The sequence below is a fragment of the Mustelus asterias genome, chromosome 3 (assembly GCF_964213995.1).
Source record: "Mustelus asterias chromosome 3, sMusAst1.hap1.1, whole genome shotgun sequence".
NCBI classification, from domain to species: Eukaryota; Metazoa; Chordata; class Chondrichthyes; order Carcharhiniformes; family Triakidae; genus Mustelus; species Mustelus asterias.
Window position 1 is genome coordinate 130,678,170 of NC_135803.1, and position 27,202 is coordinate 130,705,371.

The 27,202-nt window shown below is 43.6% G+C and overlaps 1 protein-coding gene across 1 annotated transcript; it reads right to left on the minus strand.

Moving 5' to 3' along the window:
• On the minus strand, nt 1-26,757 carry il17rb (interleukin 17 receptor B). Its single transcript, XM_078210161.1, has 10 exons — nt 26,683-26,757; nt 23,707-23,844; nt 21,126-21,241; nt 20,601-20,727; nt 17,215-17,256; nt 13,595-13,749; nt 10,831-10,905; nt 10,619-10,694; nt 1,189-1,275; nt 1-700 (listed from the first exon to the last, which is right to left on the minus strand). The coding sequence occupies exons 2-10, from the start codon at nt 23,819-23,821 to the stop codon at nt 60-62; spliced, it is 1,434 nt and encodes a 477-aa protein (XP_078066287.1). The 5' UTR covers nt 23,822-23,844; nt 26,683-26,757; the 3' UTR covers nt 1-59.
• Nucleotides 26,758-27,202: the final 445 nt, after the last annotated feature.

A 27,202-nucleotide genomic window follows, 5' to 3' on the forward strand; every position in this document is an offset into this window, starting at 1 on the left:
TTGAAGATTTTTTTGCTTATAGGTATTCTTAACTCTTCCAGTGTAATCTCAAGTGCACTTCAAATTGGATTGATGTTTTGCCAATGCTTTAATTCCAAAATTGGGAATTTCATCTTGTGATTATATTGAATTTTATAATTGTAATATGGCATCAGAATAGCATGTTTACCACTTGTATTCTGTGAGGCGCCATGCAGATCTTTGTAAAATTTATTGATGTCTTTCCCCAGGCAGTACTTCACACATGAACTGAAGATACTAGGAATATCTTTTGCTGAACTTATTTCATCAAAGTGGACAATGCTATACTTATGCAGATGTGAACCATTTTGCAAATCACTACAAAATATATTTAAGGCAGTAGAATACATGTCCTCTGAACTATTCATTTTTTGATGCAAGTTTGTTTTGTGACAAATGGCATCCCACTTCATTTTGGCACCTTTGGAACATACAATAATGACCTTATCTGCATTCTCCTTCTGGGAGGCAAGCCATTGAGCAGGCCCCATTTCAGCAATGTTTCTCTTTTGCCACATGTCAATGATTATCTGGATGCCGTTGGAACTCTGAAGTAATTCAGCAAAATTCAGGACAACATTTTGGAAGAGTGTACTATCCATAGAGTAAACAATTAAGACTTTAAGGGGTTGCAGTAGTTGTGCATCATTGTTGAATAAGATTCTTCTATTGACTTTGCCTGTTCAAAAAAAAAGATTTCCTTTGAAGTTTTAATTGGATTAAGAAATGTAGATTCAATTCACAAATTGGGTAGCGTCTCATCCAGTTCGGCATCAAAATTATGCGTGGACCCAAGTGTTTCAGCTAAAAACCAAGTTCAAACTACAATAATTATTGTATAACAAGGATTTGATTTGATGATAAAGTTATTATCGGGGGAGGGATGAACTTGGTTGCCTTCCAGGCACTTGGATTTTCTGGCAGAGATTACAGAAGTGGAAGCTGATAGGGAGGCAGTAATTACAACAAAGCAATGCTTTACTGATACCAGAATTTTGGATTATGTAAATTATAACACCAATTGCTTTGAAATGATAATGTCAATCTGAAAGAAACTCTGGCATGTGCACCAACTTTCATTTCTGGAGTCATGTTTCAACTCTACATCCCCAAACAAACTTACAAAAACATCGCTTAGTTTCATTTAAGAGAACTCGAATGACTTACCTAGTATACAAACCACAAACAGCGCAGCTCCCAAGGCAAATAGGAGCACACTGAGTACAGTGAAACCAAAGACCATAGGTACGTGTCCTATATAGAAAGAAAAACATTTTTATACAAAGCAAGTGCATATTTGGGTGACCCAGTGGCACAGTGGTTAGCACTGCTGCCTCACAGCACCAGAGACCCGGGTTCAGTTCCGGCTTGGGTCACTGTATGTCTGGAGTTTGCACATTCGCCCCGTGTCTACATGGGTTTCCTCCGGGTGCTCCAGTTTCCTCCCACAGTCTGAAAAGCATGCTGGTTCGGTGCATTGGCCATGCTCAATTCTTCCTCAGTGTACCCGAACATTCATTGTGGTGTTAATGTAAGCCTTACTTGTGACAATAATAAATAAACTTTACTTTCAATTTTTGCAATTTTTAAATGCTGATCTGCTCTTTGAACATTTCATACCAAATTTATGTGAAGGGTAAAATGCTACCTGGAGAAAGGCGCTGTACTTTGACAAAACAATTTCTATTGCTATTTCATTGTGTGGCTGTGCTCTTGGCACAGAAACTCAATTAATGGGATTATAGGCAACAGAACACAGCCCCTACTTTAACCAATGTTTTAACTAGTCAAACTCCACACAGAATCCTGCAAAATTACCGCATTATGTAAATCAAGAGATATCTCTAACTAACTAGTTGAACTTTTGGAATCAATTTAAGTGCTATGCAATGAGTTGATAGAATCCCTAAAGCACAGGAGGCCATTCAGCCCATCGAGCCCACACTGACATCAATGCCACCCAGGCCCTATCCCTGTAACCCCACATATTTACTCTGCTAGTCCCCCAACACTAAGGGGCAGTTTAGCATGGTCAATCAATCTAACCTGCACATCTTTGGAAACCAGAGCACTCAGAGGAAACCCACGCAGACACGGGGAGAACGTGCAAACTCCACACAAACAGTGACCCAAGGCCGGAATTGAACCCGGGACCCTGGCACTGTGAGGCAGCAGTGCTAACCACTGTGCCATATTTAGAACTATAAATAAAATATTTATCCAGCCAAAAGCCGATTCAGCCTCATCAACTATTCAATCTGAATTTCTGTCCGTAGCTATTTAAGTTTGCTGTATTCCAGGCAGGCTACCCAAAATATACTGGCTGCAAAATTCAGATCTGCAGCATTTGGATGCAGATAGAATGTTTTCCTTTGTGAACATCACAACCTGAGAACATCAACATAAGATAGTCACCAGGCAATTCAATAGGGAATTCAGAAACTTACTTGTCCAAAGAGTGGTGAGAATGTGGAACTCACTACCACAAGAACCATTGGAATGATTAATCCAGATTCACTTAAGGGGAGCTAAATAGGCAATGAGGGATAAGACAATGACAGATTTAGATCAGGACAGATGGAAGGAGGTCCAGTGGCGCATAAATGTTGGTTGGACCGAATGGTGACATATCCTATTTAAACTGGTGGTTCTGATTACAACTGTTCTGGTCAGACCACTTGTCTCCAAGTCTTCACTGCTGTAGTTACCATTTCCCTTGGCCTGCAGGATGAGAGAGAGATCAAACTGAAACAACAGAGAAGAGGACAAGCTGCTCAGTGAGGGAGGAGAAGCGGTAAAAGGAGTTTTATCCATCTAGAATCTTTAGAGAGCGATCAAGCAAACCTCAGCCTCAGCAAGTAACAGTGGGCAGAACAATAAGGGAGCGATGGGGGTCTTGACCACCACTTGGAGCCTCTGAGATCCTTCATGTACTTCTTTTCGAGAAGGCCGGCCGCATCTTGTGCCAATCATGCACTTACCAGGCCAGAAACAGGCCTTTCTCAGGGCTCAAGGACTCCAGGAGCAGAAATCCTACCCACTGAGAGGCTGACAGGAATGTACCAGTGCCACCAGGGAGTTGGTGGTGACCACTACTACTACAACCACTCAAGGCCTTGGATCGAGAAAGGACTCAGGCACAGTTGAGTGATGGCTGGAGGGGAGTCCGGGTGAGGTGAATACAGGAGAGAGGGTGTAGCGCAGGGAAGTGGCTGTCAATAGATCCCCCTCTTCCTTTAGGGGGAAGGCAGAATCAGGATATTGAATTTGATGATCAGCCATGATCAACATTAATGGTGGAGCAGGCTCGAAGGGCCGAATGGCCTATTCAATACATGCCATACTATGTGTCTTTAAGAGCCACATATAGATGTGGAGATATACCATACTAAATGTGCAGCTGGTGGGTGGCCATGTTCAGAATATCATGCAGGTGAATACCCGGTGTCCTGGCAGAAGGCAGTTCTATTAACCCCGTCAAACTGGACAACCAAGATTCACCACTGACCACCTAACTCATGACTCTGCTCTGGTGCACAACCCAAGCACTTGTGGGCAGCAAACATATAGTAAGAACTGTGGTGCCTCATGGAGTGTCATTGAGCAGTCAGTGCTTTGTAGGCTGGACCATTCTGGAGGAATCCGGCAATACAGTTATATAAATTATTGGTTAGGCCACATTTCGAATCCTGTGTCCAATTGTGGTCACCGCACTACCAGAAGGATGTGGTGGCTTAGGGGGGAGTATAGAAAAGGTTTACCAGGATGTTGCCTGGTATGGAAGGCATTAGCTATGAGGAGAGATTGAATAAACTGGGATTGTTTTCCCTGAAAAGATGGAGGCTGAGGGGCGACCTAATAGAAGTTTATAAAATTATGAGGGGCATAGATAAGGTGAACAGTTGGAAGCTTTCTCCTAGGGCAGAAATGACAATCACAACAGGGCACAAGATCAAGGTGAAGGGGGGAAAGGTTCAATGGAGATGTGCGGGGGAAGTCTTTTTTACACAGAGGGTGGTGGGGGCCTGGAATGCACTGCCAAGTGAGATGGTTGATGCAGTTACGTTAGCCACATTTAAGACTAAGCTGGATAGACACATGAACAGGCGGGGAATAGAGGGATACAAGCAGTTGGTCTAGGTAGGGCAACGTGATCGGCGCAGACTTGGTGGGTCGAAGGGCCTGTTCCTGTGCTGTACTGTTCTTTGTCCTCTGTAGAGTGGGTGTTGTGATTCATTATGGTTTGCTGCACCCTGCACAACATCTCCAACAGGGGACCTGGGTTCAATTCGGTCTCGGGTGACTGTGTGGAGCTTGTATATTCTCCCCATGTCGGCGTGGGTTCTTGCTGGGTTTTCCCCCACTGTCCAAAAGATGTGCAGGTTAGATGGATTGGCCATGCTAAATTGTCCCTTAGTTTGTCTCTCAGTGTGGTTATGCTTGATGGGGTGTAATACCCCTCCAGCTATAAGTTCCTGGCGACAGACTAGCGACCAGGAATAATTATCTACAGAAACAGACAGAAGTCTGACCTACACACTACCAGGAAAGGTTGAGAGTTCGAAAGCTGACAGTGTATGTGAGATGTGGGTGTGAAGCTTGCAGCTGTATTAAATATGAGAGAGTGAGATAAAGCTAAAAATATGAGGTAAGAGTTGGGATTGACGGAGATTGTTAATAGTTCAGAGGTATGGTGCATTGAGTCGTGTGTAATGTTAGTAGTGGAGTTGGTGGGACGTAACATATTTCAAAGATGCATTCATGAGCATGTTTCAAATATGTATTCATTGGCCTTAATCACTTGAGTAAGGTGATTGAACTTCTTAGGACACTGCTCCCATTGCCTTCTTAGAGCTCATCTCTAAGGCCTCCTAGTATCTCCTGCTACATCTCCTGCACAAAGGCCTTAGAATCCATAGAATTCCTCCAATGCAGAAGGTGGCCATTTAGCCCATTGAGTCTGCACTGACTCTCCGAAAGAGCATTTTACCCATCTCAGGCGAGCTGGAATTTGTGCTAATCTCTCAAGCCTTTGCACCACCTACTCAGGTTACAGCCACGCATCAACGCACTTAGCACTGGCTGCAGAGTGTGATCATTATAATGAGCAGATAGCAATAAGTTGGCATGCTGCCCACATAGCAACCAATTATGCATTGCTATCACCCTCGTCGGTTTTCAGACCTTGACTATCTTCTTCCTTGTGGCTTTCTTGGAATCCTCCACAGGATTATTTTTATATCAGTTCACTTCAGGGATAGAAGTTAAAATATGTTGGGTGGGATTCTCCCCAAAAATTTCTAAGTGTTGAATTCACGTAAAAACTAGCGTAAATCACGCTGATTTTTTCAGCGGGAGTTTAAAAGTGAATCTCCCACACTCTGTGCACTGCAGAGTGCACTCGTGTAAATCACATTAAAAATCAGGGGGTGGGGCCCATTCCCGCCAGGGAGGCCGGCAGCATAGCACTGAGAGGCCACTGCGCATGCCCCGATCTGTCAGCACCGAGATCGCGCATGCGCAGCAGCCCCTGTTTGCCAGCCTCCCGATCACTGGTCAGCCCTGCAACCCCCGCATCACCGGTCCTCCCAACCCCCCACAGCCCAATTGTTGGCCCCCCAACCATGCCTGGGCCCAGCCTCGACTCCCCCCACTTCCCGGCTGACCCCTGCAGTCCTGACCCATTTCCGCAGTGCTGACCACAACCCCCCCCCCCCCCCCCCTCAGCCACAATGGCCAGCCCAGAGTGCTGGCCTCCTGCCCTCCCCCACTGATCCCGACTGCAGAGTGGCAGTGGGGACCCCCACTCATCGCTCCCAGAGACCCCACCCCCCATTAGGTCTCACCCCCTTGACACTGCCCCATGCCCGGTGGGCAATGCCAAGGTGCCCCCTGGGCATTGGCACTTGAGCAGTGCCAGGGGCCTCAGGCTGGCACTGCCAAGATGCCAATGCCTAGGGGCACTCCTCCCCACCTCCCGACCCTCTGGGGAGCCTCAATTTCCCCCCTTCACTCCAGTGGGGTCAAGTGCCAGCTCGCCGCAAGTGGGGAGTTATAGTAATCCCTGCTGGAATGAAATACTCCTGAAAGGGAGGAGAGCCTATTCCGCCCAGAGACTTCAGTCCTGGGCTTGCTAATGCTATTTAAAAGAGATTCAGATGAGCATTTAAATAATTTATGCAGCTCCACGCCAACTTGCGGCGCGGAACTGAGGGTGCTGGAAATCTGGCGCTGGGAAGAGCGCGGAGACCCGGGCGCCCAGCGGAGAGCCTGCGAAATGATCCCCGCTAGTGTCTCCCGGCCCGCTGCATTAAAAAATCAGCTCAGCAGGGATGGGAGAATCGCCCCCGTCATTTCTTGTTAGATGCAACCCAGTCTGTTGGGCCAGTGCAACTATCATCAAAGAGCAGAATCAGCTAAACTTTGTCAATAGTTTGGCTTTTGCCCGACAGCAACAAAGAAATTGTTTAAACTTCAAATGAAAAGACGTCCTCTTAACCCAAATTGTCCCCAGTTTATCTGTTTCTGTTCTCTGTGCATCATTGTAAAAATTAGAGTAATGCAAATACCGTAGATTATACAGTGCTGAGAACTTGCTGATTAGAGCTTTCAGAATTGTAGGCCGTGTGTAGGAGATTTTCAGATAGTGGTCTGATGGTTTTTAAAACCAGGACAAGACAGTCAAAATTGTGAAAAATAGTATAATACAGCAAGATGCAATAGATAAGTGATTAAATGTTTGACCTACATAGAATCATAGAATCCCTACAGTGCAGAAGGAGGCCATTTGGCCCCTGGAGCTGGACTGACGACAATCCCACCCGAGGCCCTATCCCCACAAATTTACCCTGCTAATCCCTATAACCTACACATCCCAGGACAGTAAGGGGCAATTTAGCATGGCTAATGCATCTAACCCACACATCTTTGGATTGTGGGAGGAAACCAGAGCACCCGGAGGAAATCCACGCAGAAACAGGGAGAATGTGGAGACCCCGCACAGACAGCAACCCAATCCGGAAACTGAACCCAAGTCCCTGGAGCTGTGAGGCAGCAGTGCTAACCACTGTGCCACTAAGCCGCCCAAAATTGCGCTTAATTCCCCATCGGTGAATTGAACCCCCGTCTCCCGCATGACAGGCAGGGATACTAACCACTATACTAACGAGGAAGTTAGTTACATCTTAAATAATCGTGACATTTTAACATTATTTTCCACTTCCTGGTTCTATATTTCTTAGCTTGTTTGCACCTCAGTAATTTCATGGATGATATTGTATCAGTGCTTGGGGGTTGGTTTAGCTCAGTTGGTTGGAGAGCTGGTTCCTGATGCAGAGCGACACCAACAACTTGGATTCAATTCCTGTACCGGCTGAGATTATTCATGAGGGCCCCACTTTCTCAACTTTGCCCCTCACTTGAGGTGCGGTGATCCTCAGGTTAAATCACCACCAGTCAGCTCTCCTCGTCAAAGGGGAGAGAAGCCTATGATCATCCGGGACTATGGTGACTTTACCAGAGTATCCAGTTTACCATGAGTCCAAGTAGCCTTATTGACCACAAATAAAATCATGAGCACAATAAACTGAGTATCATGCTCCTCCGATGGCTCAGTGTCTAAAGCATCACCTGATGTAATACTCATCAGTCACAAAAAGAACAGCTAATACTTTGACTGACTGAGCATTGTGCCAAGTTAACTGATGGTGGCCAAATGTTTTGGCTCCACTGTCTCCATGCTTTTGACTAGGAAGTGAACCGATACTATCTACAATCCCACCAACTGACGTAACTGGGACTTTGCATTTGTGGATAGGATCAGGCACAGTCGTGTTGCGACCTGTTCCCCAATCAGCCGCATGCTGTGAGGTATCAACGTGTTGGAACCTTATCTCAACTAAATTCACGAGAGGCAAAAACATTGAATAGCTGTACCATTCCATTGGCCAGTAAATGTGATGAAGTTTCAGCTTTGATTTGTGAGTTTAGACCCACCCCCGCCCACCCCAACTTCTCACATAGCAATGGTGTCATAAGCTTGCAATTTCCACAGAGCTGTTGGAGCTCCAAGGTCCAAGGGGCCTTCAGATTGAGGCACACCCACTCTCTCCTCTCTCTTGGAGATAGAGAAAAATTTTTCTCTGTTTCCTGCCCTACTCTCACCCACTTCCATCAGCCTAAAACTTGAGGCTGAGTTGACAAATGCCCTCAAGTGGCCATTTGAGGATGTTAAAAGGTGGAAGGGTGGGTGGTCCTGGTCCCACCCAAGACCCTAAAACTGCATCTGGGCCATGGCAGGTGGGATCCCAGGGGTAATCCTGTCCATGCAATTTTACGTGTTTCCCTCCCCCCCTCACCTCAGAACCAGCCTTGGATAGAGTGCCCCGTAATTTTACTGGCTAGCTTAAGAATTGAAAAGTACAGCATCTGATTTTTTTCATCATTTCCACATCAATCTCTTTCAGGTGATCACCATTTGTCTCATTCTTGAACTTACCATTGCCTAATGTCCTTGCGTTTGGATTCTTGCAGCCTTGAAATAAGATACATCAATTAGTGTTGAAAGCCATAGTTAATGCATTAGTATTTATCAGTTTAAAAAGTTAATTGAATTTTTGAATTGAAGATTTTGGAATTGCAGAATGAACATTGATTCAAAAATTGTCCCAGTGGCTGAAAACTCCTCATGGGTGATGCTGCTCAGCCATTGTCACTTCATTGGAACACAATGGAAACCCCTTCTACACATGATATAGGGTTTCCAGCACTCTGTTGAAGATACAACAGCAGAGTGGGATCCGCTATAAGGAAATTCCCAGCCAACGTTCTCGCTTTGTTTCCACATTCGGATAAATTGCTGAGAAAAGTGACATGCTGTCCAAGTTTTTCATCTTGCACTGACCAGGATAGATTCGCAAGAACACCAAATCTTAAAAGGGAACAAAAATGTATACTGCACGAGAAGAGGGTGCTGATTGGTTGGCAAGTAGACTCTGATTGCTTAATTGCCAAGTTTTTGTTCAAATTCAAACCAGGCAGGCCAAGTCCAAGTGGTCACTGCATTGCCATGGGGGAATGAACCAGGGAATGGCTGTCCCCCAAGCTTTTGTTTATTTGAAAATGATGCAATGTGTGGACAGGGCCCGTGTGTGAATATCTGTAGCTTCCAGCACATGTATCTGAGCCACACAGCAAGCCCAATTAAACATCTTAAAGTGGGTGTCAGTGTTATTTTTAGAACAATCAGGATTATTTAGGAAGTGTTGTCCAATCACAGAATCATATCTAATGTTGGACATTATGTTCTGAATTTTGCAGGCATGGCCAGTTGAGTACACAGTAAGAAGTTTAACAACACCAGGTTAAAGTCCAACAGGTTTATTTGGTAGCAAAAGCCACACAAGCTTTGTACAGTCAGTACTTTGCCTGTTGCAAACAGCCGAAGGGACGTGCTGTTTGATACAATCAACCGATCATTGGGATGTACAGCCTACATACCTGGCATCACACCAGCATTGAAATTTGTATACCACTTTCCTCATTTGTGTGGCAGGCAGAATGTATTTTTGGCTTGACTGCAACATCCTGTTAGTGGAGAATACCACTCGTATTGTGACTGCATTGTAGCAGTGTGAAATCGTTAGCTTCACCCAATGCTCAAATTTTTGAGACACCTTAACACTTCTGATGTAGTAAGAAGTCTCACAACACCAGGTTAAAGTCCAACAAGTTTATTTGGTATCAGAGGCTTTTGGAGAGCTGCTGCTTCATCAGGTGAGTGGTTGACTCACCTGATGAAGGAGCAGCACTCCAAAAGCCCCCCAATTGACACTCAGTCAATTGAAATTTTCAAATCTGAGATTGATGCTTCATTTTGTTAGGTATGCATATGAAGATAAATCAAAGAGTTGCTAAGAATTGAGCTTCCAATAAGCCATGATTTAATTGAATGAAGGATTAGAAGCTTGGATGCTGAATGGTTTACTTCTGTTACTATATTCCAGCAAGGTAACTGCATAGGATTTGCAAATGTATGCGGAGGACATTGAAAATGATCCTGCTAGTGGTTGCACCTCTCTTTAAAAAATGACAAAATCATGGTGGCACAGTGGTTAGCACTATTGCCTCACAGCGGCAAGGACCTGGGTTTGATTCCCAGCTTGGGTCACTTTCTGTGCGGAGTCTGCACATTCTCCCAGTGTCTGCGGGGGTTTCCTTCAGTGCTCCGGTTTCCTCCCACAGTCCGGAAGGCACGCTGGTTAGGTGCATTGGCCATGCTGAACTCCTTCCTCAGTGTACCTGAACAGGTGACGAAGGGATTTTCACAGTAGCTTCATTGCAGTATTAATGTAAGCCTACTTCTGTCACTAATAAATACACTTTAATTTTAAACTTTCAAATCCATTATAAAAGGTGGGCTAATTTATTCTGAATTCTGCAAATCCACAAGAGAAGGGTGAGCAATAACCAAAATCACCGAGTATCTTCTTTTGATTTACCGATATGAAGATGATACAAGTGAGGTCATTGAATAGAATATAAAATTGCCAGACCTAAATGCAAACTGTCAATAAAGATTACAGTAAAAAAATCTTACCAATTTTCTTGGAGCAGTTGAGCACTTCTTCACGTATAAGACAGTAATTATGACATTCAGGGAAATATGGTTGTAGCTAAAATCAACAGCAATAAATATTTTTCAGTTATACATTCAATATTTAGTTATTAAAAAATAAAGAATGCTTTAGTCTAATTAGAATTCCAAATTATGATCTTCAAGGAAAACGTATGTTGATAAAAACTACTTACTATTACGCAATACTTTACAGAAAGATCTAGTTGATTATTCTGCACAAACGTTATAGATATTCTTGATCTGTTTGACTGGATGAAATAAATGATTTTGGTTAATAAACGATATGTTACAATTCACAACTCCAACTGCAACATGATACGATGCTTTAAATGTTTTCTTTCTCGTTGGCCTTTTGTCTGCATTACTTCAGTGCTTGTTTGCATATCTCCAATAAATCTGCTGCTGAGACACCTGCCCTTTGTGTGATTGCTATCATTTACAGGGAAAGTACATGAAATGTTTGATATCTACACAGACAAGACAGCCAAGGTATTCTTACTCAGCCATTAATGCCACCTATTGCATCAGCACGTAGCAACTGCAAGAAACGGAAGGCATGCTTTGCACTGAGATAATGAAAAAGCAGTAAATCAGCAATGGGGGTTGGAAGCAATACAAGTCAAATACATGGTCTACTGCACAGTTCCAGCGAAGTCCAATACATACTTGGGGAAGAGTACGTAATCTTTTGATTAGGCACTTGACAGCCTTCCAGACACAGAGGCCAGAATTTTACCGGCATGCCTGTCTCAGCTCGCAGAACCGCATTCTCCTTTGGCCTCGGGCCGAGCCTCGGGCAGGCGTGCTGGTAAAATTCCCGCAAGAGAGTTCAACAATTTCAGAGTGTAATCTCTGCGCCCACTGCTCCTGACTCGCAGTGCCCACAGACTCCCCTCCCCACCCCCACCACCCCACCATCACCCACATCCCCTATCCCATTCTGTTTCCTTTTAATTCCTTGTTCTGATTTTTCTCTTTATTTTCCAATCCAAGATGGTTCCGGAGCGAGGCGACCTCTTGCAAGCTGTGCCCAGCATAGCCTCTAATTCTATATTTTACTCTCATTCTATGCTCAAGAACAGCTTCTTCCCTACCTAATGTTAAGTTGATCTTTTTCTACACCCCAGCTGTGACTGTAAGACTACGTTCTGCACCCTCTCCTTTCCTTCTCCATTATTTAATCTCTCCAGTCTTCTACCCTGTTCACAGACCTTCATTTTGCCCTTCATTCCCACTCCTTGCTCAAAACCTATTATATTTCAAACTTTTCCCAGGTGCGATCGATGAAAGGTCATCAACCTGAAACAGTAACTCTGGATCGAATTCTACACTCCCCCAAGGTGGGTTCGAGGCCAGGAGGAGGGAGCATAAAATTGAATGGACCGAACTCTTCCCCCCAGGAACCCGCCCACCCAAACCCAGACACAATCTCACAGTTTGGCAAGCAGGGCCGTGAAATCCACTGCCTATTCACCTATTAAATCACTTAAGTGGCCACTTTTAATGACCACTGTAACACTTTTCTAGCCACCCCCACATCACTTTCGAGGCTGGCGGGAGCAGGTGCGGGGTGGGTTGGAAACTGACATTTGGACTTTTCCCATCTCGATCAGGACGTGGGGGGCACCTTACTCTTTACTCCCTCTCAGAGTTGGGGTGCTCTCCATCCCGGGATGTTGGAGTTCCAGGATCCCCTCCACCACTGGTCTACCCCTCAACGCCACAATCTCTCTCTCTCTCCCAACACCCACCCCTACACCAGGCATCCCTTACCCTCTGGCTCCCGGGACCCCAGGAGAGTGGTGAGCCTGTGGAATTTTCTATCACAGAAAGCAGTTGAGGCCAAAACATGGCATGTTTTCAAGAAGGCATTTGATATTGCTCTTGGAGCTAAAGAGATCAAAGGATCCCAACTTGGGTCACTGTCTGTGTGGAGTTTGCACATTCTCCCCGTGTTGCCGTGGGTTTCCTCTGGGTGCTCCGGTTTCCTTCCACAGTGCAAAGATATGCGGGTTAGGTGGATTGGCCATGCTAAATTGCCCCTTACTGTCAGGGGGACTAGCCAGGGTAGGTGCATGGGGTTGTGGGGATAGGGCCTGGGTGGGATTGTGGTCGGTGCAGACACGATGGACCGAATGGTCTCCTTCTGCAGTGTAGGAATTCTATGATTCTATGACATGGGGCGAAAGCGGGAATAAGTTATAGAGTTGAATAACCAGCCATGGCAGAGCAGGCTTGAAGGACCAAAAGGCTTACTCCTGCACCTATTTTCTATGCTTTTATGACTAACCTTGAGAACAGTCCCAGGACTTAGTCCCAGGCAGAGTGCGGCAGTGTCGCTTCTGGCCACTGCAGTGTTGTGCCTAGCCGGGCTGAAGATTGGCTGACAGCTGGTCATGGGGCAAAACTTCCTTCCAAGGGTGGACAGAAGTCCTGCCCACAATTAATCAACGCTCAGGTGAGAGCTAAACGGTAGTGGGGGGTTAAAGGGCGGGATCTTATGACCTCACTCGTCCTGAAGCCGTAAAATCCTGCCCGAGGTGAATGGACCTTTCCATTGTCTCGGTTCCACCCCCCACCTCACCTCTCCCACCCCGCGCCCTGATTCCCATGGTGGACGGGGTGGTAAAATTCTGGCCAAAGAGTTGGTGCCTGCGTGTTAGACACTGCCTCTCAGGGTGGCAAGTGCAAATTGCTCACAATCTGTAACGTTCTAACCTCGGTTTCTCTCTCCTCAGATGCTGCCAGACCAGCTGAATATTTTCTGTTTTTATTTAAGAAAAATCAAGGATGGGTCAAAGACGGGATTCTACAAACAAATAGAGACATTAGATTAATTTTGAAATCGAAGCTGGTCTCAATTGACAGCTTACTTATATCCAAGCCGGAATATTTGAAAGTCAATCCCATTATAAGACCCGTGCTTAGTTTACATACCTGAGGAATTGTAGTTCCATTTAACATTGGTGTGTTAATGTTATCACATATGAGCAACTGAACATCATATTTCAACGAATTTGCACTGGTGGTAAAATTGATTACCACATCATTATTGATCATGCACACAGACATGTTTGGATTCCAATTCGCATCTGTAAATGTATAATGATAACTAAATAAATGCAAAGGTAGCTTATTTCATTTGGGTTTCCATTTAAACGATGAGATGAATACAGTTTATAAACTAAAAGACCAAAACTAGTATCAGGGATACTAGACCTCAATTGATTTGTGTAGTTGACACAATTCTTTACATCACAGAATCCCTACAGTACAGAAGGAGGCCATTTGACCCATCGAGTCTGTGCCAACCACAATCCCACCCAGGCCCTCTTCCCACAACCGCACACTACAAATCCCCGACACTAGGGTCAATTTAGCATGGCGAATCAACCTAACCCGCACATCTTTGGACTGTGGGAGGAAACTTGAACACCCGGAGGAAACCCACGCAGACATGAGGAGAATGTACAGACTCCACACAGACAGTGACCAGAGGCCAGAATTGAACCTGGGACCCTAGCACTGTGAGGCAGCAGTGCGAACCACTGTGCCATCGTGCCGCCCCAATAGTCCCTCGTGCTGCAAAAATAAGAGATAGTTTATAATACTAAACAATATTCAAGATGGATAAAATGTGACAATGCTTTGATAAAGGCAAAGCAATTACAAAATCATAAACATAGAATAATAATTAAATATCTTTATAAAATCTCCTGTGGGAAACTTATCATATGATAAGCTATTTTAGGATGTCAGGAGTGTTATGCATAGCATAGAGCTGCCTATATCTGAAAACCATTTGCTAGAACATTTTGTCAGTCTTCGCCAGATTTAGATCCAAAATGATTATTAAAAAAGTGCAACTAACCCATGGTTGAATTTTAAGGCCTTAACCATAGGGGGCAGTTTGGGATTTCATGCCACCAGCCAACATGCTGGTTCCTTAGCTCTATTCGGACCCCAAGCTACATTCCTGTAGGTGGGATGGGGGTGGGTGGCAGGCTCCCCACCCACAGCAGCAGGAAGCCAATTTGAACTCGGCAAAGACGTACCAAGGTCTGTTGTCGAAGGCTGCCTGGAGTTTTCCTGTTGGTCTCCAGATCATCCAGTTCTCCTCGAGGGGAATGGTGTAGCTGCCGGGAGGAGCAAACTGGGGGCCAGCACTCCAGGCAGGTTGTGAGGCCCTCCCTGCCCCCCCTGGTTTCAGTTGCAGGTTGCCTTGTGGTGGGGGTTCCAGCACAACAACAGATTCCGTCAATATCTTCATTAGGCTCAAATAAGGCCTGAAATTATGAGCCATGGATGGCAGGGCTGGCGCAACCACTATGCAAGCTAGACGGCAAAATGGCTGAATGTTTGATTTGATTTGATTTATTATTGTCACATGTATTAACATACAGGGAAAAGTATTGTTTCTTGTGCGCTATACAGACAAAACATACCGTTCATAGAGAAGAAAACGAGTGAGTGCAGAATGTAGTGTTACAGTCATGGCTAGGGTGTAGAGAAAGATCAACTTAATGCAAGGTAAGTCCATTCAAAAGTCTGACAGCAGCAGGGAAGAAGCTGTTCTTGAGTCGGTTGGTACGTGATCTCAGACTTTTGTATCTTTTTCCTGATGGAAGAAGGTGGAAGAGAGAATGTCCGGGGTGCATGGGGTCCTTAATTATGCTGGCTGCTTTGCCGAGGCAGCAGGTAGTGTAGGAAAGGGGAGAAACTGAATGAACTATTCATGAAACTACATAAGTAAAAAGACAGGTCTTCAGCAGTGGGAATGAAAGGTCTTGATCGACCTGACATATAGATTTCTATATATTTATATTGCAATCTTTCCCAAAATTTCATTTATACGCATCATTTTGTTTTACAAAATTGTGCATCTATGTGACAATGTAGGGAATATAACAAGCCAACCCCAGTGCTTAATCGAGGCACCCGGCATCGAGAAGGGGGAGGTCACTGAGCTACCCCCAGCACTTGCTACCCACGCGCTTCATACCCTCTCCAACAATCTCCTTTCCACAATGCCCATCCCGCCATTACAGACCTATGCCTAAATCCATCCTTGATCTCAGGCCTGGGGTGGGTCTCATACCAGCAATATTCACTACCTCCCCATTGGAACTGCTGAATGCAGAGGAGCTGTTGATCTTGCATTGACTGGCAGCTCTCAATAGGTAGGACTTCTGGCCTGGGTCCCTTGATCCCAGGGGAAGACTAGCCACTAGCCTGTCAAGTGCTTAATTGATACAAGAGGTGGCGGGCCTTCCTGAAAAGTGACAATGTGGGGCTCTCCAACCACAGACCACAAGGTCTGCCCCATAGAGTCCTTAGGTCATAGAAAAAGACCACTGCTCTGAAATAATGGTGCAAGCATAGCATAATACTGATATTCAGTATTATAGACTGCAGAAATTCAGGTCTGTGACTTAAACCAAATTTGCCTCTATCCTTTGTACCAATTCCACAGGACCTCCACGAAATCTTCCTTCATGCATATGTTTACCCTGGATTTTACATTCTGGAATATGCTAATTAGCTCGGCAGGAAATTTTGGCTTAACTACCCAGCAGCATAATTAGAACCATAGAACATTACAGCACAGAAACAGGCCTTTTGGCCCTTCTTGGCTGTGCCGAACCATTTTTCTGCCTAGTCCCACTGACCTGCACCTGGACCATATCCCTCCATACCCCTCTCATCCATGTACCTGTCCAAGTTTTTCTTAAATGTTAAAAGTGAGCCCGCATTCACCACTTCATCTGGCAGCTCATTCCACACTCCCACCACTCTCCGTGTGAAGAAGCCCCCACTAATATTCCCTTTAAACTTTTCCCCCTTCACCCTTAACCCATGTCCTCTAGTTTTTTTCTCCCCTAGCCTCAGTGGAAAAAGCCTACTTGCATTCACTCTATCTATACCCATCATAATTATATACACCTCTATCAAATCTCCCCTCAATCTTCTACGCTCCAGGGAATAAAGTCCTAACCTATTCAACCTTTCTCTGTAACTCGGTTTCTCAAGTCCCGGCAACATCCTTGTAAACTTCTCTGCACTCTTTCAACCTTATTAATATCCTTCCTGTAATTAGGTGACCAAAACTACACACAATACTCTAAATTCGGCCTCACCAATGTCTTATACAACCTCACCATAACATTCCAACTCTTATACTCAATACTTTGATTTATAAAGGCCAATGTACCAAAAGCACTCTTTACGACCCTATCTACCTGTGACGCCACTTTTAGGGAATTATGTATCTGTATTCCCAGATCCCTCTGTTCTACTGCACTCTTCAGTGTCCTACCATTTACCTTGTATGTTCTACCTTGGTTTGTCCTTCCAAAGTGCAATACCTCACACTTGGCATAGAGTCCAGTCTCAATTTTGGTTTAACTCTTGATTTACGTTGAAATTCACAACAGACGCCACGAAGAACTTTGCATTTACATGAGGGTGATGGTGTTTGTGCACCCAAGGAAACTGCTAAAGAAAATGCAATAAAGTTCATTTTAAGTTGATCTTTCTTTTTTAAAAAAGTTACTTACCTTGACATTTTTCATGATTTTTCATTGCCACATCATAACAAGCTATGTAATAAAAAAAAACATTGTCAGGATCACAAATACAATATCATAATCTATACTGAACTGAGTCCAAGATGCATTGAACTGGTTGTAAGGAGCATGATGTTAGCCTAGATTTTTCAACTGGGCACTGGGTGCTGTCCGTTACATCATACTAAGATCATCGTTAACAGATGTAACTTCTTAATGAATTTCAGCAGACTATTTGACCAAGAGTCACCAGAAAAGTGCCAGATTCTGCAACCGCACAAACACACACACTGAGACACCATTAGTTTAATTATCACATAACTATTCAGAAAGTTTAAGTTTAGTAATTAGTGTAGAAGACTTACATTAACACTGCAATGAAGTTACTGTAAAAATCCCCTAGTCGTCACATTCTGGCACACAGTTCGGGTACACTGAGGGAGAATTTAGCATGGCCAATGCACCTAACCAGCATGTCTTTCGGACTGAGAGAGGAAACCGGAGCACCCGGAGGAAACCCACGCAGACACCGGGAGAACGTGCAGACTCCACACATACAGTCACCCAAGCCAGGAATCGAACCCAGGTTCCTGGCGCTGTGAGGCAGCAATGCCAACGAGTGTGCCACCTTGCAGACAGGGCTGCATTGGGATCTCAGAGTTTGTTTATAAAAGTGGATAAGAATATAAGAGTAGGACTACGAATGGGACATATGGCCCTTGAACCTGAACTTCCAATAGGATCATGGCTGTATCGACTCCCATTCCTTCCCCCACCCCACACACATATGGGGAGGCAGTGGCATAGTGATATTGTCGCTGGACTGGCAATCCAAAGATCCAGGGTAATGCCCTGGGGACCTGGGTTCTAATCCCACAGTGGCAAATGGTGAAATCTGCATTCAATAAAAATCTGGAAGTAAAAGTCTAATGATGACCACAAAACCACTGTTGATTGTCATCAAAACACATCTGGGTCACTAATGTCCTTTAGGGAAGGAAATCTGTTGTTCTTATCTGGTCTGACCTACATGTGACTCCAGACCCACAGCAATGTGGCTTACCCTCAAATGTCCTCAGGGATGGGCAATAAATGCTGGCCCAGCCAGCGACACCCACATCCCATGAACAAATATTTTAAAAATACACATACCCGACCCTACCCACTACATCCCTTAATTCCCAGAATATATTCAATGAGTGAGTATCCATAGCCCATGCAGGAAAGAATTCCAAAGATTCACAACTATCTTTATCTCTGTCCTAAATGCCCGAGTAAGAGTTTTAACAACGCCAGGTTAAAGTCCAACAGGTTTATTCGGTAGCAAATGCCATTAGCTTTCGGAGCGCTGCTCCTTCGTCAGATGGAGTGGAAATCTGCTCTCAAACAGGGCATACAGAGACACAAAATCAAGTTACAGAATACTGATTAGAATGAGAATCTCTACAGCCAACCAGGTCTTAAAGATACAGACAATGTGAGTGGAGGGAGCATTAAGCACAGGTTAAAGAGATGTGTATTGTCTCCAGACAGGACAGCCAGTGAGATTCTGCAAGTCCAGGAGGCAAGCTGTGGGGGTTACTGATAGTGTGACATAAACCCAAGATCCCGGTTTAGGCCGTCCTCATGTATGCGGAACTTGGCTCTCAGTTTCTGCTCATGCCCGAGCCCTTATTCTGATACTAAAACTTCCGAGTCTAGTCTGGTCAACCAGGGTAAACAGTCTGTCAGCACCTAGCCTGTCAGGCCTTCTAATAAGTTTTTTGTTTTAATAAGGTCACCTCGCATTCTTCTAAACTCCAGAGAATATCGATGCATTTTACTCGATCTCTCCTCATAAGGCTATCCCTCATTCCAGGAATAAATCTAGTGAACCTTTGTTGTAACCCCTCTAAGTCAAGTGTATTCTTCCTTAGGTATGGAAACCAAAACTGTATGCTGTACATCAGATGTAACCTCATAGAGCGGCACGGTAGCACAGTGGTTAGCACTGCTGCTTCACAGCTCCAGGGTCCCGGGTTCGATTCCCGGCTCGGGTCACTGTCTGTGTGGAGTTTGCACATTCTCCTCGTGTCTGCGTGGGTTTCCTCCGGGTGCTCCAGTTTCCTCCCACAGTCCAAAGATGTGCAGGTTAGGTTGATTGGCCAGGTTAAAAATTGCCCCTTAGAGTCCTGGGATGTGTAGGTTAGAGGGATTAGCGGGTAAATATGTGGGGGTAGGGCCTGGGCGGGATTGTGGTCGGTGCAGACTCGATGGGCCAAATGGCCTCCTTCTGCACTGTAGGGTTTCTATGATTTCTAAGCTAATGTAATGCAGTAAGACTACCTTATTCTTGTAATCCAACCTCCAAGCAATATAGGCCAACATAAATATTTGCCGTCCTAATTGTTTACTGCACCTGCATGTTAACTTTCTAATTTGTGTATAAGGACATCCAAATCTCCTTGAACATTGACATTTATTAGTCTCTCTCCTTTTAAAAAATGTGCTTCTCTACTCTTCTGTCCAAAGTATGTAATATCATATTTCCTCACAATATGCTGCACCTGCCACCTCTTTGCCCAATCATTTAACTGGTCTCTCTTCCTAGTTTCCCACCTAGCTTTGTAGGTTATGAAACCAGTAGGACAACTGTAAGGATCAGTAAATGGAGAATGGTTTAAAATAAAACGTTATTGGAGCTTAATCAGATGTTTGGATGTAGTCCAGAATTCTTCAGCAAGTAGGAATGGAGTTTCAATTTTAAAAAAAAAATATTTTGTCACTTACTCAGAGAGCCAACTGAAAACTGAGAGGTGATTAATGATTAATACCCCAAATGCTAAGGATGGAGGAATTTTCTAAAATGCAGTTAGCGATCATGAAGTGAGAGCACAAATGATCAAAAGCAGCAAACACAACTTATCAAGGTAATTTTTTTAGTTTTTTTATTAGTGTCACAAGTCGGCTTACATTAACACTGCAATGAAGTTACTGTGAAAATCCCCTAGTCTCCACATTCTGGTGCCTGTTCGGGTACACTGAGGGAGAATTTAGCATGGCCAATGCACCTAACCAGCATGCCTTTTGAACTGTGGGAGGAAACCCAGAGCATGTAGACACGGGGAGAATGTGCAGACTCCGCACAGACAGTGACCCAAGCCGGGTATCAAACCCGGGTCTCTAGTGCTGTGAGGCAACTATGCTAACCACTGTGCCACCATGCGAATTTATCACTGCAATAATGAGGAGTGGAGAATACCATGATTGATTTTTTGAAGGGATAACCCTTTAAAGTATTTTACAAGTAGAGACGCCAATGATTGGCTATGGTGGTGATGGTACTTAGAAAAATAATTAACCTAATGCATGAGATATAAACTGCACAGAATACTTACATGGTGTGAAAATATGTTTGGATTTTTCAGGTGGGAATCCATCAATGTTTGGTGACGGAATGTTGAAAGCTGTTACAAAGTATGTGGTACTTGGATCAGCAGGATATTCAGCATAATGAAAATGCCACTTAGAAAAGGAAAAAAAATGTTTAAGGCAACAGGCTGTAACTTTTCAGGAAAGTTTACAGTATTTTTAATGTCCTGTACAATCCAATAAAATTCTGAAAGACAGTGTATCCCCTCATGCTGACTGAAGAAATTGTTTTCAAAATAGAAAAACATTAGGATCCTTTGAGAATACATGTCAGGTACCAACAATCATTTAAAAATAATTTTCAGAATTTCCTACAGTAACTATGTTGTTGAGCTGTGTTATGATTAGTGTCTCACACTTGTACAGTCAAGTTCAAAACAATGGAATTAATGTAGTAGAAATTTGCATCTAATGAATTCCTGTCTAAGCGCACATTAGGTTATCCTTGGTATAATATATATTAAATTTGTCAGAATGTCGATATAACTCACTGCTTGATTTTGAGGATTTCGCTCCTTTTTGAACGATGCATTGTAATTGCATCGAAAACAGATGTTTCGCTGATGTTGAATGCATATCATAGTTGCTCTAAGCTCTTGAATACTTCCTGGAAAAATAAATCACTTTTAGAAGATGTGAGGAACATAATAGTTCGCAGAAATGTGGCACCTTGCTGTGGTAAAATACACATGAAATAGGAGCAGCAGCAGGCCATTCAGCCCTTCAAACCTGCTCTCCCATTCAATAAGATTAGGACTGATCTTAGAACATAGAAAAGCTACAGCACAAACAGGCCCTTCAGCCCACAAGTTGCGCCAAACAATTTCCTTACCTTCTAGGCTCATCTATAACCCTCTATCTTACTAACCTCCATGAACCTATCCAAAAGTCTCTTAAAAGACTCAATCGAATCCGCCTCCACCACCACTACCGGCAGCCGATTCCACGCACCCACCACCCTCTGAGTGAAAAACCTACCCCTAACATCTCCTCTATACCTACTCCCCAGCATCCTAAACCTGTGGCCTCTCGTGACAACCATTTCAGCCCTGGGTAAAAGCCTCTGAGAATCCACTCTTATCAATGCCTCTCAACATCTTATACACCTCTATCAGGTCACCTCTCATCCTTTCCCTCTCCAAGGAGAATAGATCTAGCTCTCTCAACCTCTTATTAAGAAATAGGTCAAAATCATCCAAATATTGCTGCCATCATCAATTTTTTAAAAATTGAATGAATCTTTAAGTGAACAGAATTTTACCAACATGTACACATTCTTACTTTAAAATTGATTGTTTTCTTCTTTTCAATTATTATTACTCACTATCAGTCTATCTCGCATTATTACAAATCTATTAGGGAAATCCAGAAGTATATACACAATGAATGAAAGGTTCCCTGTACTGTATCTGTTGCCCACTTTTTTTTTTAACATTTTGAATTGTTTGGTTGCAATCCCGTTTTTTTGTAATCATTCAAGCATTTTTGTGAGTTTCTGACCACAAAAGGCAATTCTGAAATAAAAATAAACTTGAAAAATTAATCATACCTAATTATTCAAATCTTTTATGTATTCAATACTGGAAGTTCCAACTGCGACTTGTATATATTGGATGAATGTAGATTAATGGAAGAAAACCAGCATGGATTTGTTGAGGGCAAGTTATGTTCAGCTAACTTGATTGAGTTTTTTGATGAGGTAGCAGAGAGAATTGATGAGAACAATGCAACTGCTGTGATGTACGCAGACTTTTCTGAGAAAAGCTCGATAAATTTCCACAGGGCGGGTTTGTCGGCCAAATTAAAGCCCCATGTTATAAAAGGGACATTGGCAGCATGGAAATTAAATTAACCTGTTGACGGGATACATAGAGTAGCAGTGAATGGTAGATTTTTAGACTGGAGGAAAGTATGTGGTAGGAGTTCCAGGGTCCGGTACTAGGGCCACTACTTTCTTGATCGGTATTAATGACCTAGAGTTGGGTGTACAGGACATGGTCTCAAATTTGCAAAGACACAAAACTTGAAAGTATTATGAGCTGTAACGAGGATAGTGATAGACTTCAAGGGGACATAGCCAAGCTGATGGAATAGACACACAAATTTAATGCAGAGGAGTGTGATCTGTTACATTTTGGTAGGGAGAATGAAGAGAGGCAATATAAAATAAAGAATATAGTTCCAAAGGTGCTGCAGGAACAGAGGGACCTGGAGATACAAGTGCACAAATCATTGAAGGTAGCAGGGCAGATTAAGAAAGCTGTTATAAGGCATGGCAATCCTATATTTTATAAACAAAGGCATTCCACCATAAAGACAAGGCAGTTGTGAAACTTGATGAAACATTGGTTTGGTCTCAACAGGAGTATTGTGTCCAATTCTATTTAGGAGGGATGTGAAGGCATTGGAGAGGATGCAGAAAAGTTTCATCAGAATGGTTCCAGGAATGAAAGACTAGCCAGCTACATGCTTAGATCAGAGAAGCTGGAGCTGTTTTCCTTAGAGAGGAGAAAGTTGGAAGAAGATTGGACAGTGGGATGAAGGCGTTGGAGACAGTAGATAGAGAAGGATTGAGAACCTGAAGACACTGATATAAGATGAATGACAAAAGAAGCAACAGTGACATAAAAGAAAACTTATTTTATACAGCGTGTGATTAGGATCTGCAGTGCACTGCCTGAGAGTAAGGTGGAGACATACTCAATTGTAGCTTTCAGAAGGGAATTAATTGAATAATTATCCGTAGTGAAATATCATGTAGGGGTGCGAGCTCAGGGAGGACAGAAACCTCCCGTGGAGCAGAAGGGCAAAGGCTCGCTTGATCTTGATTTTCAGTACGAAAAGGCAGGCGAGTGGGACTAGCTGAGATACTAGAAGAATGCTAGTATCAACATGATGGGCTGAATGGCCTCACTCTGTGCTATTGAGGAGAGGAAGCTAATCAAGACCAGATTCTTCTATTTATCGTGCAGCTTCATGGGAGAATTATCACTAATCCTGAAAAGCCCAAAAATACAAATGCACAATATATTTTGTATAACATACATCATTTTTGAAAAGATAAAATCTTACCATCTGGACTGATAGTCCAGCTGATATTAAGCACTGGAATCTGTCTTTTTTCAGACAGTTGTAGCTGAACTTCCAAATCTAAAATATCTGAAGGCGTCCTCTCATGTGATTCCATCCATTCTGGTGGAGGTTCATTAACTAATAGTAAAGGATTATATTTCAGACTTTCACATGCAATTATACACACTACACAATCACATTCAAACTAACATAATTCACAAGCATGATATTTGAAAATGTATTCAATAAACGTAATCTATAATGAAAATTAACCTATTATGTATTGATGGACACTGAAAGATAGGTTTACAATCCATGTCTGTCTATTGTGCCTGCTGTTTTGTTGCTGTCAGTATGAGAGTTTTCCTTTAATTTTGCTATGCTGCCGGGAGATCTGGAATCCAGGGTTTGAAAAGTTACAACAGAATCGCCTCAGTTCACATCAACAATAGCTTGTTAGTAACTGGGTGTCAGCTAGCTCACACACATAGGCGACACAGTAGTGCAGTGGTTAGCACTGCTGCTTCATAGAGACCCGGGTTCGATTCCCGGCTTGGGTCACTGTATGTGTGGAGTTAGCACATTCTCCCTGTGTCTGCGTGGGTTTCTTCCAGATGCTCCAGTTTCCTCCCACATTCTGAAAGACGTGCTGATTAGGTGCATTGACCTAACGGGTGCCGGTCTGTGGCGACTATGGGAATTTCACAGTAACTTAATTGCAGTGTTAATGTAAGCCTTACTTGTGACTAATAAATAAATAAGCTTTTTAGGCATGCTGCTCTGGGAGGAAGCATTTGAATCTGAAAGCGTTGAATAAACACACAGGGGAACTGAAGTGATGAGATTTATTAAACAGACAGAAATTGCATGAAATTTTAAAGTTGCCGACTGAAGAAGGGACTCTATTCTAACAAAAATCTGTCGGATAAGCCTGGTTGAGTTTATTCAGTGAATACAGTTACACGGGAAAATTTGAGATTCGATTCCTTATCCTCCTCAAATACTAACTCATTCAAATCTCTGCTACTCATATCCATTTTGAGCTGAGCTTGTGGTGCTCTCATGGTGAGAGGGAAATTGGGGGGGGGGGGGGGGGGGGGGGTTGGCGGGGGGTGGGGGGGGGGTGGCGAGGGCAACTGTTTCTACTGGTGCCAGAGAGAAGTGGAACAGAAATCAAGGGTTCTCAGTGGAAACAAAAATGAGGGAGGCAGATTTTGAACTCGAGTGCAATTAGGCTGTGGGATAGTTCACCACCATCACTGTTGGGAGATTGGAATATTATTTAAAAGGAAGTGGGTTAAATGAAAAAAAAAGGGGTAAATAAAAGGATCTGTAGGGAAATGGTGTTACAGGACAGAGTCCCCACACTATGGGCCCTCAGGGCTGAATGGCCTCCTCCTGTCCAGTGATTTCTATGATTCGATGAAAACTTCCCTTTACTGCCTCCAAGCCCAAGAGTCATTGAGGAATGTTGATGCTGAGCTGAGTGTAGGATGATTATGCCTGGTAGGAAGTGATCCAAATAGAAAAACCTGCTGCCTTTGTGCCTTCTTTCCATTTGGCCTGTGTCAGGTAGTTTTTATGGAGGAAAGCAGAGTACAGATTGGATCTAACTGAGATTCTCCATTCAGAACTGTTATCTCTAAACAAAACCCAAATAGTGAGGTGAAATGGAGAGAGATTAGGCTTGTTTAAAGCGGCATTGACTGGGGAGCCAGACCACACCTAATGCAGTGCAAGGGAATTCTAGTTATAGTTACAAGGTGAATATCAGTGAGTTATAGGATTACTAATAAATACAGTTAAGATATAAGAACGTCACACCTATTATTATTATCAGTGGGTTATTGTATTACTGATGGTTGTGGAAGGAATCTTGTGTTACCAGTAACACTATTAGTAATCAGTGCAATCTTGGGGAGTTACTGTTGAAAGCAAAGTTACTGCCACCTCTGGTTAACCCCCTGTGAATCCTTCCCCAATCTCTCCTTCCCCTTTTTTCCTGATCTCCATTTCCCTCTTCTCCTGTTCATGGATAGCTTCCTGGTTCTCCCAACAGCTGCTGGCTTGAAGCTATGAGCATGAGGATACTCAACTAGATGGGACTCAACTTTTACAAGCCAAGTGCAGTAAAATCTGCTGTCAGATGGCCAGATATCTAAGAATATCCCCAACAAGAATTGCCAACCCCTTTGGTCAGCTGTGAATGATTTATGTCACGATACAATCAATGTTCAGACATCAGGGAACAAAATTAGTTTTTCGCATTTAAAACAGGCCAGAAATTGAGCCAGTGATCTGTTGACAGTTTGCAAAACCCACAATAAATATAGGTTCACACTCCTACTAGAAACAAAGTTGGACCATTTTTATTTTCAAAATTAGCTGATGGACGACACATCAACGGTATTGTAACAATGTAAAGATTTCTATGATGATTTCCTGAAATTAAATATGTATTGTTACATCAAGATGGAAAGAGGAAAACCTGCAGGGGGGTTGAATGAGATTAGAACGGGGATGTCTTGTGGCACCAGTGGGTAGCTCTGAGCCAAGACCTCTGGGTTTGAGTTCCACCGCAGGACTTGGGTGGCTTCAGGAGATGAATTCCTGGCTTGGCCAAGCAGGTTAATTGTCAACCTGTACATCCTATGGCAGGATGTATGGGGGGGCACAGTGGTTAGCACTGCTGCCTCACAGCGCCAGGAACCCGGGTTCGATTCGTGGCTTGGGTCACTGTCTGTGTGGAGTTTGCACATTCTCCCTGTATCTGTGTGGGTTTCCTCCAGGTGCTCCGGTTTCTTCCCACAGTCCAAAGACCTGCTGGTTAGGTGAATTGGCCATGCTAAATTCTCCCTCAGTGTACCCAAAAAGGCTCTGGAGTGTGGCGACTAGGGATTTTCACAGTAACTTCATTGCAGTGTGAATGTAAACCTACATGTGACTAATAAATAAACTTTAAAAACTTTACTTTACTTTAGGTGGTAAGAGCCTGAGAGTTTCCTGGTCAGACAGAACTATGTGATAGCTGTTGCGCAACAACCTCCCCAGGTCCTGCCACAGGTTCTGTGGCATTGTCCTCCTTGTTTTGAGGAGCTGTTAGAGAGAGAGAGGGAGAGAAAGATCCAAACTGAAGGAATAGGAGGGGAACAGAGTAGAACCAAGATTGTTTAACTAGAATGATCTTTGTTTAGCCCTTGACCTTGTGGAATTTGCATCTCAATTTTATAGAACCATAGAATCCCTACAGTGCAGAAGGAGGCCATTCGGCCCATCAAGTCTGCACCAACCTTTTGTGCCTATGCAGCCAGTAGACAAGATTCCACATCAAGTGTCAACTTGCAATATTGATCTTTGTTTTTCTAAACAGATATCTCAAGCTTTTAGACTATGCATCTTAACGTTGTTTCCGTGTATTAAAAAGCAATAACAAATATATTTTATAGCACCTTTAAAGGGTAATAAAACACCCCAAGGTACTTCACAAGTGTGCTAT

Bases quoted from the DNA above. Each gene is read 5' to 3' on its own strand.
- il17rb (XM_078210161.1), bottom strand. From the start codon at position 23,821: ATGGAATCACATGAGAGGACGCCTTCAGATATTTTAGATTTGGAAGTT. The intron at 20,728-21,125 runs GTGAGTTATATC...TCCTTTTCTAAG, and splicing joins GAAATCCTCAAAATCAAGCA to TGGCATTTTCATTATGCTGA. The intron at 17,257-20,600 runs GTAAGTATTCTG...TTTATTACATAG, and splicing joins CAAACATATTTTCACACCAT to CTTGTTATGATGTGGCAATG.